The 18,473-nt window shown below is 39.8% G+C and overlaps 1 protein-coding gene across 3 annotated transcripts in view; it reads left to right on the forward strand.

The window, feature by feature from the left end:
* The window catches only part of insc (INSC spindle orientation adaptor protein), a 58,064-nt gene that overhangs the window by 10,295 nt on the left and 29,296 nt on the right, over window positions 1-18,473 (forward strand). For 2 of the 3 annotated variants that reach the window (XM_080875188.1, XM_080875187.1), the window contains exon 2: window positions 10,489-10,580. In XM_080875188.1, coding sequence (XP_080731314.1) covers window positions 10,507-10,580 — 74 coding nt within the window. In that variant the 5' untranslated portion in view covers window positions 10,489-10,506. Of the gene's footprint in view, window positions 1-1,784; window positions 4,875-10,488; window positions 10,581-18,473 lie in introns of those variants that run through there. The other variant, XM_080875186.1, reaches the window with a different exon arrangement.

An 18,473-nucleotide genomic window follows, 5' to 3' on the forward strand; every position in this document is an offset into this window, starting at 1 on the left:
CAGTAGCTTTAATGGTAACTGAGGTTTAAGTGGGAAAGAGCCACACTGTTCTCTGCAAATAATACAAAAGGATTTTTCCACTTCTTTTCTGAATATCCTTTAAGTTTTTTGCTCAACTGATAGTTTCTTAAAAAAGTAGGAAAACTCTTTTTTCCGGGTCTGGGTACAGTATGAGTGACGGAAGTACAATGGAGCAAAACTGTGGTTCTCCTGTCAAGGTACGCCGTTGAGGGAGAATATCACATGCTATGTCACGGTCTGGCTGGCAGACCGTGGGGAGATGGGGAAATAGGACCCAAACGCCGGACTCTTCAGTGCAACAGTGTTTATTTACAAGGTGGTGAAGTAAACAACAATAAATCCCCAGTTTCCCAGGCTCCCGTGTAGTGTCTTCTTCCCAAAAGTCCCCGTGTAGTGCTCTCTGCCCCAGTGTCCCTGCACTCCCCGTGCTCACTGCTCCTTCTCGTCCCACACTCCTCCTGAGGGGAAGACAATAGAGGCAGCCGTTACAACTTATCCCGGCAGGCAGGCATACACTCACACTTGACTTGACTTGCTTGAAGACTGACATGTAGTCAAACGCAATACTCCAGCGTCGGTGGAAGCTCCATCGCTCATCTAAATAGCTCCCCCGACGAGCCCAGATGAGGAGCAGGTGTGCGGCCAGGACTTCGGGTGTGGCCAGCCCTCAAGTTAGGCCACGCCCCCCGGGGCTGAAGGTGCCCGTAACTTGGCCACAGCAGAAAGGCGATACACACACACATACCTGCCTACATACAGATGTGCACAGGGGCAGTGCAGACAACACACCAAATAATAATAACAACAACAACAACAACAGTCATCGTCCCCACTGCCCACGGACCCCGAGTCCCCAGAGCCGGGTCCGTGACAATCTAAACTGATCTTGTCTGTAGAGGCTGGTGACAGACGCTAAATGATATCCCAATCGTTCCTGCTCCACAACGGATTTTTAAGTTACAAAGGCTTGAATGACACTCTAACACCTTCCAATTGGTGTCAACTTTCTAATACTTGTATTGTGTGTAACTATCAGTAGTGGAACTGCAGTTTATATGTCTGCTATGTAACCTTTCTATTGCTTCTAATTCTCCCATCTTTTCTTTACATATCATTTAGAAAGAATCTGCTTAACATACCCAGTTAACTGTTGGAAACCTTAAAGATAACTCCTATTGACTTCTTGTTGTATTAGTACATCGGCTTGTTTATTCCTACAGTCATGTGATTAGTTGATTACCTTGATTACCTTAATGCTAAATGCTGTTGCACTGTCCAAAGATGAAACCACTATGACAAAATATGTTATGTTCACTTTGGTGAAATTTAATGAAGCAAATCACATACAAGTTCAAAACAGTGTCAGTACATCACGTCTGAATAATTTGAGTTTGTCTGATTAAAGAAGTATTGAAGCAGACAAACTCTCTTTGGTGAGGAGGGTTGTAGCAGAAGTGTTTTTACAGCTCTGTGGCAGCACCTGTATTGCCCACAACCTATCACCCATTTTTCACCATCCCCACCACTTTCTCAACTCTCTTCACTCTTCACACTGAATAGCCATTTTTTGTTATAAAAATATATGGAAAGTGGAACGGTGCTTCCACTCTGTCCTCCTACACATTTATTTCTGACATCACGGTGTGTCACACTCAAACTTGTGATGCTCATGAAGCCCTGTCACCGTCCCCTGAAACATGTCAGGATGTTGACACTGTTTTTCTATCATTAGCACAGCAACAATAGCTCTGCTGCAGAATGGGGTCTTGCGTCTTTAAAGGCAAATTTCTCTGCTAGCCGTCTCACACCGATGCTGTGTGTTGCATGTGTTGTTACATGCCAAGAACACAGTTGTTGGGGGTCATGGAGTTAGATGCGGTAGCTGCTGAAGTTTTCAAATGTGCCTCCCTCTGCGTGAGATTTGACTGATGGTGAAATCAGTAAAGCCGTTTCATATTGACAGAGTACGGGGACGACAATGCCTAAAGATGGTGCAGCTGCTTTTCCAGTGAAGTCAAAGATCAGAAAAACCTGCAGCTCTCTTTGAGTTCATAGAGCTGTATACAGTTTCTGCTTGTTGTTTATATGTTTTATGCACAGCAATACAAATCTTTTTCAGAAAAAAAGCTCTAAGATCCCTCTGTACACTAGCAGCTAATCAAAGTTAGAACAGAGACTGGAGCTAATTGGTAAACATATAGCTAATCTGCAGCAGTTAGCAGTGTAAGACCTACACATATTCTCATTGCTGGCCGAGAACAAAATGATTAGAAAAATCTGTTAATATCAGATTTATCTCATGACACATTACTCCACATTATTGCTAGGAAGTTGCCTCCAAGTGACCACTCTTGCTGTGTTTGCAGTTTCGAAACGCTATGGCTTCTAAACACAAAATGTTTCCATGGTGGTAAATGTAGGACTTTGGTTTGTCATCCATCTCTGTATGTTTCAGAAGAGACATTCCTCTTGGTTCTGGCTGTGAGCTTTTCTTTGAACAGTGCTGAATGGAGGAATGGTCGCAACAAGGTTGGGCTTTAGGCCAGAATGCTTGCTGAGAAGGTCATTCAGATCTCTTACCCGCAGTTAGCACTGTCAAGGAATGGCTTTAATGCTCATTGTGCTAAACAACTCTCAGGTGTCAGTGGAAGCTTTGTAGTGAATGATGCGGGATGATATCAAAGGGGATGGATTAAAGCTTTATCTACTTGATATTAATGACAGTGGAAACCCTAGTTTATTTTGGTAAGGTAAAACCACATAAGTAAATCAAGTACTCATAAACAGAAAAGCTCTAAAGTTGCTTGTACGATGAATAGATCTTAAAATCTGGCATCCAGTTAACTTTAGAAAAGAGATAAAGTAAATTTTTCTTCTCTTGGTGCAATTCAAATGACACCTCACATCATAACAAGTCAAACCAAATAAACAAATCCCTACGAGATGGAACACACACACACAAAGCTCAGTGTAAGCATACCACTAGAATCACTCAGGCTTTCACAAAAATAAATCCTTCAAGGTAAAGACCAAAGCTGGACTTTATGGATCACTTATGAATAGCGTGACCAGGTGTCCCTCTGTATGAACAGCATTTTTATCCCTTGTTCCACATTTTGACTGGCAAGTGCAAGATGTGCCCTTTTTTTCAGTTAGTTAATTGTCAGTTACGGCTCAAAAAGATGATTTTTGAATGTATTCCTACTTAAATCTAACCAGACAGAGCAACAGCAGAAATAACAGTGACATAAATAAAAATATAGGAGTATATAAAGACTAATAAACATGAGACCATGAGAACAAACTTTCCTTTATCACAAGAGAGCTGGAAAAGTTAATTCAACTAATATTACTTTGGCCATTAACATCTTGAATGCAAATTTGGTAATGTGCACAGTTTGGTGTATTTTTATTTTTAAGTTGGACATGAAAAATTTCAGCATTAGTAAGGTTTCCCACGCTGTCCCAGAAGAACATGCTTCACACGTGGATTTTTACAGAATCCACATTAAAAATAGGCGGCTATGTCATGCTAATGTTATCTGTGGAATGCCCTGCATTTAGACTCAGACTGAGATAGCGGACAAGAGGGTTGTGTCTGGAGAGTAAAGTATGCAGTTTCAAAATCTGCTTCATGTAAAAGAAACAATAGTAATACTAATAATCATTATTTATAGAATGCTGTGCAAAACAAATATACAAGTTTTCTTACATACTTTACCCCAAAGAGGACAAACTGGAGGATAATTTGCAATTTATGAGCTGTGAAATCCTGTCAAATTATTTAGACAAGCTTAAATTACTTAATAGATCACGCAGGAAATTCTGGTTTTGTGACTGTTGTGATTCCAGTTTGTAAAGATCATTTTCACAGAACAGAGCAGCACAGGAAGTCATGACTGAAGCAATCGGCACCATTTTCGGTATACAAACATACAGTTCCAGTTGTGTTAAACAAGCTATTGCTGTTCTCTAGCTCCATAATTGTTCCAAAAAGTTTTACTCTACTCTGTTGGATCAGTTTAAGTCAACTGCAGCCAGATTATTCTGGCATAAATCTCTGTCTGATTAGCTCAAGAGTTTGAGCATGGCATTATCACTACATGGATAATGAGGTGGGGGGTTTCTTAATGAACCTTAAATCTTACTGTAAGATTTAAAATATGTGTAAAAAGAAAAAGAAAATACAGCAATATACATATATACATTAGAAAATATTAAATTATTGATAACAAAATAGTCTAATGTAGTTAAACTTTGCAATACACTTGCTAACTCACCAAATGCTTAGTTCGCATCAGACCTTCTCCGTCACCCTTTATGGATTTCTCTCTGTCTAAAAACAAGGTGCACTTTAAGCCTGCCCAGTGTGTGTGGGATAGGAATGCTGGGCCCATGGCTGAGCACAGCCAGCTTCCAGTTTGTTCCCACCCAGCCACTCATACAGTACCCATCCTGCTCAGTTTTCTTCTCCACATGACAGCTCTGTGGTGAGACTGTAACCGCTGTCTCCTCCTGTGAACCCAGTCTTCAGCTCAATGATAGGACGTGAGCAGGACGGCATGGCTGACTTGCTGATACAGAGCATGTCCACTGTATTTAAAGACCAGCGTCCAAAAGAAACTCACATATTATATGCTTTCTTCAGTCTGTGAGTTTCAGAGAGCAGTGGGAGAAGAAGCCAGAGTGTTTAATCACTGGCAATTTCAAAACAAAGCCAAGCCATAAGGAACGGGCTGCACAATGATGGATCCCTGAAACATCATGGACATTAAATTTGGATTACGCAGCATGACTCAGTTTGTCCTGAACACAATCACATTGAGTCAAGCTGATCTTGGCCTCTCAAGATGGTGAGTGGCTTTGCTCGTTTCTTCTGTTTCTCCTCAGAGTTCAGTTTCTTGTATTTGCGTCGAACAGAAATTCATTGTTGTTGGCACAACACCGAAGCTAAACCGCAGTGCTGTGGTATTTTGTTTTCTGCAGAGCAGTTTTTGTATTCATTTAGTGGTTTTGCCAAGAATCTGGCAACAGGCATTCTGCTTTACCACAGTATATTCTAGAAAGACTGGAAACGTATTTTTAGTCAGTGATGTAGAAGTTATAGAGAGCACACAGGGAGAAGTTGGTATACAGTGATATATTACTCTGCACATATGCTGAGTTCATCTGAGTCAAAAAACATGTTCGTAGCTGTAGTTTTAAAAAATAAACTATGCAGCATTGCTGTTCTTAAAAGTAATGCAATACGTTACATTACTTTCACGTCAGTCAGTAACATGATCTGAACACGGACACATATCCCTAATCCGGCACACGGATGATATTTCTTTTAACGTTCACGTATGAACACAAAACTGACAACACACAGTCAAGTTGACAACCAACCCAAAGAGACATGAACGTGATCACCACAATGACTTGGCTTTAGAAACAAGTACATATAACGGTTTACAAAGCGCTTTAATTTCCTGACATCATATGGTAAATGTATCTGTATGGCTACTCTTCTCTTCCTCCTAAGCGTTGGCATTGTATCGAGTATCCATGAGAAATGAGGGTAGGAGCTAGTTGTACTGCTCCACAAGGCGATTAGCTTTGACTGGATCAATCAGAACTAATAAAAAAATTTTTTTTTCCCATTTTTAGTGTCGGTACATTTCTTTGTCCATGTAGTTATCATTTATCTTTTTTTCATTTAGTTATCATTTTGCTTTCATCCAAATAAAAAGTAGTTTGGGAGATTATTGGTTGTAGAAATTAACACTGCTCTGACTGGTCTGGTGTCAGCAAACCCTCAGCTCTAACACCACCTTGGATTCTTTGCTAGCGTTGTGTGTTTGTGCAAAGAGCTTCAGTTTTATTTTCTGTCCTGGGTCAAGTTTGCGCTTTACCATCACGCTCTTATCCTTTTAAAAGTAAAACTGACGTCTGTATCCCCACTCCTCAAAGGTTTTACGTGCTCCACCATTTTCCTGCACACAAACTGAAATAGCACAGGGGCTACGAAAGAAAAAGGCATGGTTGATAGGGGGGGGGGGGGGGGGGGGGGGGTTTGTTCTTCCTACCTAGGTCAGCAACTATCAAACAATTACATTACATTGGTCTAGACAAATGGGAGGAACCAGTACTGACTTTGAAACTCAGGTTGCAAGTCTTTACACTTTGGAAAATTACTTTTGTCCTTTTTAACTGGTTTTATATTCACAAACAGAATTTATAACGGCTCCAGTGTGCCAGTAACAAAGAATCAAGATTGCCCTCGCTAGTACAGGTTTGGCATGACATTAACTTGAAACAGATACAGGACTGGAAAACTGCAAGTGACAGAAACATGCACACAAGCACAAACCACATTTAAAAGTCCTCTAAATTCCCACACATGCAAAGAATAAATACAAATGCTGCAGTAAATCTGAAAGGCACACCCTAGTGAATTCTCTGACACGCACAAGTCACTAAGTGGTTGTTATTTTACCCGGCATGTGACATGAGGCTGAGACAGAGCTGTCCTTTGTTTGGCTTACCTAAAACTGCAGCTGAATGGGGAAACCTGTTGGGCCACTCAGGTTTCAGCTCAGACATGAAAAGAAATGTCCACCCTAGCAAGAAAAAATTAGCCAGGATACAGTCAAACCTGACCATCTGCTCACAGAACTCAAGTTTCTGTAGCACTTGCAGCATCTGTGCACAATGCAGCACAGAGATATAAATCTTATTTATTTTATTTTCAAAAAAGACATTTAACAAAGATAAATTTGGTGTAAATACAAAATGCAGTTTTTAAATAATCATTTTTATTTATTAAGAGGAAACGACTATGCAACCTGACCTGCCGCTATGTGAAAAAGTAATTATTCCCTTTGTAAAATCATGAATTAATTGTGACTAAACACATTTGTGGGAAACCCGAGTTCAATTTTATTAGCTACAACCAGGCCTGATTACTGCCAGACCTGTTCAATAAAGAAATTGCCTAAAGAGAGCGTGTTTGACAAAGTGAAGTAGGTTAAAAGATCTGAAAAAGCAACACATCATGCTCTGATTTACACTCAAGAACAAATAAGAAACAAAGTCACCAATATCTGTCAGTCCAGAAAAGCCATCTTATAGCTCTAGCGAACCACAGTGAGAGCCATTATCCACAAATGGAGAAAACCTGGAGAGACATCCAGGAGTTCATAAAAGAACCCAGGACAAAATCTAAAGAACAGGTCTAACTTACCTCAGTTATAGTCGGTGTTCATAAAATGAAAAATGAAAAAGAGACTGGACCAAAATGGCATCCATGAGAGAGTTCCAAAGTAAAAACCACTGCTGACAACAAAGAACACAGAGGCTTGATGATCACCAAAACTAGACAGTGCACGGAAAGTTTTATCGATCCCATTTAGATTAGTCCATATCTTATCGCTCTCAGTCCACCTTTTGAAATGTCTGAGTCCTGTAAAATTAACACAGCATTTCATCAAAACAACATCATACCAACAGTCAAACATGGTGGTGGAGGTGTGATGGTCGGGAACTGCTTTGCTTTGTAATCCAAAACACACAGCAACTTCACCGCTGAATAGCTCAGACAAACACAAAAAACAATTAATCATGAAATCATCATTTAAAAACTGCATATTATATCTATTCAGGTTATCTTTGTCTATCATTCAAATGTGTTTGATGATGACTGTGAACTCTGACAAATAAGCAAAAACAAAGGAGCCAGTGGGTTTTTTTCACCTCACTGTAAATTTCTAGCGTTTATTACAAGATTATGTAAATTAACAGGGAAATGCTAATAACAAAATGACATCAGTCCACAAGGCTGAAAGGGAGATTGTCTAAAAACAGCCAGTGGGCACTCACAGGAGACAGCAATCACTTTCAGTGCAATGGTCCTTAACACAGCACTTAGCGGCACACTCCAATTGCTCAGGACAATTGCTTGATTGGACAACTCATCTCCATTTGTAGGGTAATCCACTGAAGAGCACTGTAACAAGCCGCAAGCACATGTAATGGAATTTGCTGGAACTGTGACTTAATGGCTATGACCCTGTGCTCAATTATTGGGTCAATAAAATTCATCTGCACCTCTATTGTAATAGTCCAATGGTTCAATTATATCAGCACTCATTCTATGATATTCTACTTTCATGACTCACTGCACCAAGTGTAATAGATGTGGGCTTTTCCCCAGCACAGGGTGCTTACTGTCAGTAGATTTCCATGGTCCTGGCACAGTATTGGTATAATTTCTGATTCACTGTGATGCTTTCTCTGAAAATGGGCCTAGAGAAGCCATGCCAAGACTGCAGTTAAAATACTCCCCACCCCAACCCTCCTACCACTTTCCCCCCCTCTCCTGCATCTTACTCTTTGTGCGGGTTTTTTTCCTCTACTTTTGCTTTGTGTCTGTATTACAAGTCTATCCCTCCTCCCATTCATCCGTCTCTTTATCTGACTAGGTTACTGACACCCAAAAAAGAAAAAGTACTCAACGGTAATCAAATATTTCTCAGTTTTCGAAGCAACTGAAGCAAACAGTCAAACAGAGTTGGTGACCCCGTTAATGTGCAGCCGCTCGATCTTCAAACCTGACTAAAAGCAGCAGATATTCTGTAATTGTGGCAGTGCGGCCCTCATGAAGCAGGTTGACGTGGGATTCAATAAGAGACGCTTCACGCGCATTGTACATCCCTCTAGCCTCAATTACTTTATTGTAAGCTTATGTCTATCGATCCCGTCGCTCTCTGTAAGCAATTAATAAAAGGCAGAGCAAAACAGTTGAAATCTGCTCCACAACACGGGGTAGTTGTGTATTTGTGTGCGTGAGAGAGCTCGTCTCACATTGTAACTACCTGCTAATTATATCTCCGCAGTAAACACGAAATTTGTAACCACACAACTGCAGGATATCATTAACTAAAAGGATTAGAGTGTGGTTCAGGCGGGAGGGCATCTGTGGCTTCTCCCGATTGAAAATGGACTAATCTAAATGGGATACATCAATAAAACAGCAGAATAAAGTTCCGGGCACTTAAGCCCTCTTGCTCGGGCTCAAAGAAGGGAAGACAGTCACTGGCTGGCAGCCAGCCAACAGATTAGAAGATAAGAAATATTATTCCATGGCACACCATCAGCTTGAAGCTATTTAAAACAGTGAGGTTTATTGATAATTGAATTACTTGGAGAGGGGGACAAGAATAGAAAGCTTAGAGGTAGATCAATAAGGAGCTACTGTAGTGGATGACAGTGCGGTGGTCAGCAGTACAGCTAGGGGGATGTAACGTGTGTGTCATCATGTGATAGCATATTTACAGTGTGTGTGTTGAAAGATGTTGTGTAGTGGTGCAAAGTTTCCATTTCCAGTGCTACATTTGATTAAACTTGATATTCAATTTGATGGTGACATATTCAGTATTGGGAAGGTTACTTTTAAAATGTATGTCACTACAGATTACAGAATAAATGCCCCAAAATGTAGTTTGTAGCGTATTCCGTTAAGTTACTCAATGTGAGTAACATATTCTGATTACTTTGGATAACTTAATATATCGTAATGCTTTTTACAACTGCATGAATGTACTATTGCTGTGAGAATTGTTACTATTACTGAAGGCTACTCGCCACCGAGCTAACATTGCTAAACTGGCGTTAGCTGAGGTTAGTTCACAGACTGCTTTCAGAACTGCACATGATCATTTGCAGCTAGCAGGTCATTAATGCTATCAAGCCTAACAGTCTGCAGTCTATGAAATAACCTCAGCTAAGGCCAGCTAGCAATGCTAGCTCGGTGGCAAGTAGCCTTCATTGATAGTCATAAATCACATAGCAATAGTACATCGAAGATACTGAAGTGGCACATATCCCAGGTAGCTACCACAAGTAAAACAAGGTAGTTGCAGTAGGCTAACGTTAGTTTTTAAAAAAGAACTTACTTCCAGATATTTCTTTAGGTCCAAGTCTTTTGGAGTCTGTTTTGCTGGCAGAGTTTGCATTGCACGGTCAGATTTCTCCCTTTCTTCTTTAAATGTGAAGTGGTGTTGGATTTTCCAAGTAAAAAATGCATTCCTGCCCGTGTACTGCTGTCTCTGCTGTGCTGGCCTCGGGTCCGTTGTGTAAGTGATGCCACCAACATTAATAGGATACTTACATTAGAGCCTCTTATTGCATGTTTTTTTTTGGGGGCTCCGGCAATGCGTGTAATTAAATTAGAGAGGGGATAGCCTAACATATGAAACAGGAAAAGACCGCTGTGTATCCATTTATTTCAACAAACTCTATTCTAATTGCCACCTTTTTAAACAGTAACTGTAACAGAATACAGTTACTCATATTTCGTATTTTAAATACATAACGGCAGAACATGTATTCCGTTACTCCCCAACACGGGACATATTGATAAAGGCAGACGTCCAAATTCGTATTCATTCATCACTTGGTGTTTACAGTGCACATGCTGTATTTCAGGTGCTGAGCTGAAGTAAGATGGCCTCAGGCAGGATGGCAAGTCCTCAGAGCAGCTCCAGACAGAGCAGCTCACTCTCTTCATCTCCAATGAGGCAAGTAACAACCCAGTGTGCACACTTTGGGTCTGTACCTCATGTTTTAACAAGTAATGTTCTCATGTGTACTAACAACAGGTCTGGTCGTTGAAAGCACAGATACACTTGGTTTATGCAGGTTAGGCACTGATGTTTGGACTTTGAACAAAGGCTACAATGACACCAGTAATATACCCACTCCATGTGTCACTTCTTTGTCATAATAAGAATAAAAAATACACTCATCAATATTAGCTGTGCTTCCTTGAGTGGTTTTTACTTTTTCTCCCAATTTCATGCTGAAAGCAAAAAATAAAATGTGGAAAAATGTGAATATTGGGAAAATAAGTTGTAAGAAAGACATTCTTTTCTTTTTGTTATTGCTACTTAAAAATACAATGCATCTCTTTAACTGACCAAATGTTCATTGAATAATAATATTAATAACACGGTTTGTAGGCTACACCACCAATGTGAACATATCGTTCAAATGACTGATTATACAAGACAGCGGATGTTATATGAGAAGCGGAAATGACCTCAGTGTTCAATGCAGGCCTTGAATTCTGCATGTTATCTGGACCAGCTGTTTAAAGATCATTGCAGAAAAAAAGACAAATTGTTTGTTTGTTTGTTTGTTTTTCCATAACTTGTGTATCTGCAAATATACACATTCTGTATTTTTCATATGAAAGAAACTATACTGTGGTGGGGCTTGCTAATTTCTTGTTTTTGATTTATGTATGTTTTGTTTTGTTTTGCTTTACTTCATATGTTTCATATGTTTCATATGTTGTTTGTTTAATTTAAGACAAAAAAAAAATTAATTAATCAAGAGGTAAAACTTGAGGGGGTAGGGACAAATAAGTAAATACTTCAGCCTACTCCTTTTCAAACAAATAATGGAATGATATTTTGGAATGATTGTGAAGGCACATGTTTGAAATGTTTGAAATAAAAATGAACTGAACTGAAATTAAAGGAACTTTGACAATGTGATAGTTCCACTAGACAATTTCCAGAGATCAGAGAAAACAATTTCCCAAGCAAATGGTTTGTTATTAGCAATCATACGCAGTAGTTTATTGTCTCTCAGGACTACTCATGTTAATATTGCGGCCACTGGTGAAGATGTGGAGAGCACTGTTCACCTTCATGCACAAAAACACAGCTAAACACCAACCTGATAGCAAGAAACTACCCTCCTGTTTCATCTGCAAATGGAACCTCCAAAAAAGCAGCATACTTTGGCCCCTTATCTTCTGCGGGTAATGCAGTGTAATGGAGGTGGTGTGAGAGATGCGTGCCACCTCTCATGGAAGCAGGGATTAAGGTTTGCAGTAGTGACAGGGTGCAGTTGTGTCATTTGTCATTCCCAGTAGATGAATGCATGAGGAGATGTTTGGTGACATTATTATTATTATTATTGTTGTTGTTGTTATATCAGACCCCTGAGTTGCTGAATTAAGCCTTCATATCTGCCTTAGGATATATCTTCAACTTGATGTTTGATCATACTAATATTTGCACCTCAGTGAAGATCCCAGATCAATATATTTGAGGTACTCAATTAAGATAAGATAGATAAGATAAGATAACTCTTTATTGTCATTGCACAGTCATACATACTACAGTAGTACAAGGAAATTGGAAAACTGTCCTACATCGGCACTACATATAACACAACACGACACAATATGACACATCACAATGCAACAAACAACACAACACAGTATATTAACTTAGTATAAAAAAGAAGAATAAGTGTATTTGTATTGCACACTGTTATTATTGCACATTAATTATTATTGCACCTTATTATTACAGGTAATGCAAAGGTCAAAAACCTTCCCAACGATGCAATCCCATGTTTGGATGGGTTCAGCTTTCCTGCCCATCCATAATACTGAGGCTACATAAAAAATAAACTTTACAAACTTTACTGATAAACGCAAAAAGCCAGAGCTCAAAATCTAAAATGCTGAAAAATCTGTAAGACACATGTGGCCAAGATGCTAAAAGAGACGTCCACATGTAACAAGCAGTGAGAAACTGAACTGACAGGGAGCACAAACCCACTAGCTGTTCTCAGCTGATCACTTCTCACTGTTGAGACACCAACAACACAGCATTCAGCTGGAGATCTGGTCTTTTTAAATGTGAAATTGGCAACTGTCAGTTTTTTTTAGCGTCTTCTCTTTTTTCATGTTTTATTAACTGAACTCCAAAGAAAACATCAAGGTTTTCAAACCTTTACGACTATGAAACTCTAAGTGAACTGCTGTCCTAGATTCCCCCCCCCCCCACCCCCACCCCCCAAAAAAACACCACTTTTTGGTCTCAAATGCAAATCAGCTCTTATCACACACAGTTTTGTCTCACAGTCGACTGACAGTCACACATGCTGACCCTTCTTTCTTTTAACAATTACAGAAGCTGCTTTGTCAGCATCTGTGGTTTAGAATATTTCAGTCACTGAAAATAAATTTGAATATATATCTTCTGACAGTTCGGTGTTTACTAATGTTCGCAAAGCGTCTCAGAAGATGCACAGTGAATGCACTTGGATATTGAATCAGGGGAACTCACACGCCATAGGCACACACACACACGCACATAAATAAAGGACAAACCGGTCTCATACTTATCTCTGTCTGTGTCTCATGTACAGACTCAAATATAAATTGGATTTGTGCTGCGCACGGTGCACTAACAGTCAGTAAATCAGCTGATGAAACGAGCCAAGTGGCTGAACTGCATTAAAATAAATTGCAAACACAGATGGGACACGTACATGAACTCAGCTAACAAACATCTCCACAGCAGAACCTTTTCCCAGATCGGCTTGTCTGCACATTCAAAGCCTCGGGGCGCAGTCTGAAAGTGGTTGGCGAGTCATTACACTGCAAACAGGTTAGCCAAGTGTCTGTCTCTTTATATTTGTTTGTGTGTGTATATTTCTAAAGTGAGTTGTGGCCGCTCACTTAGGAAAATTGGAAAAGTTGTCAAAAAGTGTGGCTTTAGTAATGTGGGGGAAAGTGTGTGTGAGACTAAGAAAAATGAGGAAGCAAACCAAAGTGTAAGATGAATGGACTGGAGATGGTTTGAGACAGAGAGAGAGATGGATCATATTCTAATGCCTTTTACATATGTCTGTATTTGTATGCGTTGTGCGCATTTAACACGGTGTGCTAAGAAGCCTGAGATAATTAAATTTGAGGTTAGAAGTCGGCTGAGACAAAGAGAGAGAAAAGAAAAGAGAAAAAACGGGCTGTGTTTTTTGTCTTAGGAGAATCTAGTCTTGGCTACACATAAGAGGCTGTCTGAAGCATCTGGGAGTCAGATGTCTGCTTCTCTAGCCAGGATTCAGCTGTACCAGTCAGAGGCCACAATATCCCCTTTCCATGTGCTACTTCAGGAGGAGCACATGCTCCACCTTCACCCAGAAAATCAAGGCGTGACTTGTACATTTAAATATGCCATTAGCCAGATGCCTTAACCATTTTCTTTGCTCATCTGTCACCTCTTGCCACAGTGAAACTATATTATATAGAAACCTCCCAGTGAAGCTGTTTCTGTGTAAAAGATGATTCCATTAAGCAATATTCTGGTTTCTGAGCTAAAGAGGAATGCATTAACATCCTACTTGATTATATGCCTCCATATTTAATTCTGTTTGGGACAAGAGTGTCCTTGTTTCCTCCTTCAGCTGAAGCCAAAGCCACAATGGCTGGGTCCTCAAAATCTAACAGCTCACTCTGCCCACATTTCCATTCCCTCTGCCTAGTTGGACTGTGGTTCTGTTGTGGTATTTAAGAAAGATTTCCATTTAGTTCCATTACATCAGTCATCAGATTGTGATATCCATGCACCCCAAACACTGGACGACAGTGAAGACCTCCTTCCTGCTTATACTGTCTTAAATGACTACCATATCAGAAGAATATGCAGCAAATAATCTGAACTGAATGCAGTCAGATCCCAGACAGACATAATGACACAAACCAACACATGTTGCTGTTTATTTTCCAAGCAAGAAACACTGAGGATGCCAGGAATACTGCCTGGAGTTAATGGACAGTTCCAGATGTTGGTTAATCCTAAATTCCTCCTTGTACCATGAGAGTGTAAATTCATAACATGATTTTTTTTTTTTTTATAAAGAAAGCAGTCTGTGTGTTATCAGGTACAAATTATTTTGTTTTAGATGATTTTTTGGAGAAGTCTAAGACACAAAAAGCTGATTTTGGCAAGTAAAGCAGCTTCTGAGGATGATACAAAGTGAGTAAAGATTTTTGTATGAGCATTTATTACATTAAATAGAAGTTCAAAGAACACAATCATAACTTATACTGAGCTTTGTGTTAGCTGCTAGCTAACAACTTGCTAGTTACTGCTAGCAAATATAGCCTGGTATAGGTAAGTTTATAACTGTGGTTGTTGGTAAGTGCTAACATTTCTAATTAGGTCACTATATGAACAGCAACTATTAGTTACCCTCTAATACAACAGTACAAATTAAACAAACTCTCAAAGTTAAGTTGATATTGCCAACTTGCAATTGGAACTTTGTTTTTATTTTTATTCCGACACCACAAGAAGTCACGGCCTGGAACCAGGGCTTTCATAGCATTTTTACGTATTCGAAAGATGAATGACACATCAAAGGAAATGGAGATGCCAGTTTTGTCATTTGACTAATCAGTTGTCAGTGTCTGTTTGTGTGTTCGTATAGCTTCATTCAGTGTCTTGTGATTTTACCCGTAAAAGCAGAGGAGACTTATTTGTCTGTATTTTAAGACATGTTGATGTAATACACTGCCTTTAAATGTTCCTGAGCCACAGAGGACATCTACCCTTTAATTCAAACCATCTGTGTGGGATCCTTTTGCATCTGACAGCAGGGTTACTCTACGTGTAGGAAGACCATTCATCAAGCAAAGAGAAGCAGACATTACTCAACCTGCGGTCATGATCTGTGAAGTGTTGTACATAGTACCTGAATCACTTGAAGCCTCTAGCGATATGTGGAACAAGCCTTTTAATAGGCTTCCAGCCCTGAAGAACAAATTAGCTCCTGCTGTACAATAACTGCTATACTTGAGTGACAACAGGTGCTCCCGTGCTTGAGTTCACACCTGCCCGTCTGCTTCTCACTAACTAGCAAGCTCTCTGTGAACTGATACAGCATTAAGGGTGGGAATTATGACTCTCTGTGATTTGGAGCACATTTATATTATCTTTTATTGTAACCATCTACAAGATGCAAGTGAAAGACCCACAGACTGGGTGCAAAGAGTTTAAAGTTTACAAAGTGCTTTCATGTGGACATGGCTATTTTTAGCCTCAAACAAAATGACTCACAGCCTCTAATGAGGCGAGAGTCCATACATGTAAGTGATGCTTTTGTCATTTTTCACTGTGGTGGGTAATGATGTACCTCAGCAAAGCGAAGCTGTCAGCAGAACATTCCTTCTGCTGGGATGGTAGAGCACACAGAGTGAGCGTATTTTAAATGTTTTGACATGTTATGGCATATGTGATTGGCAGCTGCTTTGACTAAAGTTGTATAGGCACTGACCTTTGTATGAGAATTTGGCATAAAAGTTTGCCACCAGAACTCAACTTTCAAAGGCTAATATAGTTTGAGCAACACTATGAAACTGATATTTTTGCTTCTGGGTGCCCCCTACTGTGAACACCCACTGTATTGTGTTAACTGCTGTCAGCAGGAAGATTGACTCAGCTTGTGTCCTGCCATCTTTGGTTTGAAAAATCTTGCTGGTGCAAGATTTGCTCTTACCTGACTTCTTGCTTATTCACTTTTCTTTTGTCTTCTTAGCTTCCTCAGTCAACTTCCTGTTTGGTTTCCTTGCAAATGCCATGGTGTCAATAGAATGACAAGCTAGAAGAAGCTAGGTCTCTATTCATGACGATAAAGACCTAGCTTTTCCTATAATTAGCTCTGGCCTGTAATCAATAGTTAATGGTGTGTGACACTGCTGTAAAACAGTTTTTCTAGTTTAGGTCGATGTACAATGAAAATTGGCTATGAGGCTGCTAATATAGGTCAAATATTCATATAATTTTCAACTTGTTGAGAAGTATCCTTGATGTCTAGCAAGCAAGCCTGTAAACTAATATGCAGTTACTTTGTTTTATTTTTATAAAGTTATCGTGCAGATGATCAGAAAAAGATGGCAGCCTCTATCACTGGCATCGCGTTTGCATGGAGAGAAAAAAAAAAGTGCCTTTAAAATAAAAACATGCAAAAAACCTTCCTAAAAAACAGTACATGCATAATGCATCTTCTTGCCTCAACACAACCCCACTTTTCAAAACCAACACTATGACATTCACACTCACTTTCATGTGAAGTGGATATGTGGGGTTTGATACTTTTTTTTTGTCTCTAACTTTCTGTTTCTGTCGCTTTTTATTTCAACAACCGAGTACCACGGCGGCTGGCTTTTCATTCGCCTTTGAGCATGGCAGTTTGGAACATCCATGACGATTTCCCTGTGAGAAAACATCAAACAGACTGTTTGTGACTGAGCATAGCCCAACTCTTACCCTTATCTTAACCTAAAGCCAACATAACTCTTCAAATAAGAAAAGCACAAGAACACACACTCGCAAACTGACTCTGCGGTCACAAGCTTCTCTGTTTCATAAATCTGCAGTGGAGCTAAGAGATAGATCGTTTAGGGGCTCAACATACAGCAGCAGCCTGACAGTGACTCATGCAGCAGAACTCCATGTGCCTCAAGTACATAAAAAGTTTAAGAGGGAATAATCTAAAAGCTCCGGTTATAATTCTCACCTGATGTGTTACAGGAAGAGTGAGTTCACTGTGGCGCACCAGCTCAGCACACCAGCCCGAACTCCTTCACAAATCCATAGAGGATTTGCCCTTTTTTTGATGAAGCTCAGCTACTCATCTTAACATTCAGAGATTGTCCCACTCTTTTTTTTTTTTTTACCATCTACACTTTATATTTTTTAAAAACAGATTATGCATTCTCCAAGTTTACCATTTTTTAAACAGCGGAACCTGTTGATACTGCGTGTTTTTCTATCCTTAAAGATGCATAGGTTGAAAGATGGAATTAGCACCATCGGACAGTAGCCCATCTCGCGCCTACCTCATCATCACGCAGAATGAACACTAAAATGAAAAACCGACAAGAGCAGAATCGTGCAACAAAAACGCAGCTATCTCCTTTTAACCAGCTCCTGTCTCTTTCGTTGCCACCATTGCTCAGTTTTCTGCCAGCCAGCTGCCAGCAGATGAGAAGTACTGATGCTTCATCACTGCAGAGACATCCTGTCTGGGATAATAGAGTTGCTGTCGCCTGACCCTCTTTTGGCCCCACATGTAAATATTTGTCATGCCCTGCAAGCTGAAGTGCACCGCTTCCCCTCCTTTGGAAAACAAACCTATTATTATCTGCTTTTTTTTTTTTAAACATATGATGACGGGAGTGTTTCGGGGCTTTATTGGTTGTGTAAATCCAGATGGGTTCATCCTGGTGTGATGCTATGATATAACCGAGCAAATGGTTTTAAAATGACATTTTTGGACTGATAGAAACCAGGAGATTCTGGAAACAGTTTCAAATGTTCACATTTTACCATTAGGCTTTTTTTTTTTATGTTTCTTTGTCATCCAATAAACCTCCCCCACCCCAAAAAAAGAATTAATAATTATCAAACCTTTAGCTTTGTGACTAATCTGCCACTTAGGTTGAATCACTGTGTTATTCACCGCTGCGTGACAAATCTCCAACAAAGGACCTTTCAAGAACTAGAGTGGTTTTTAAGAGGCTTTCAAATAAGCAGGAAAAAAACAGGAAACAGGATTCAGTAGTATTTTAAAGATATTAATATCTTTAATCGCCTAGGTAGAGT

This window comes from Rhamphochromis sp. 'chilingali' (genome assembly GCF_963969265.1).
Source record: "Rhamphochromis sp. 'chilingali' genome assembly, chromosome: 2".
NCBI lineage: Eukaryota > Metazoa > Chordata > Actinopteri > Cichliformes > Cichlidae > Rhamphochromis > Rhamphochromis sp. 'chilingali'.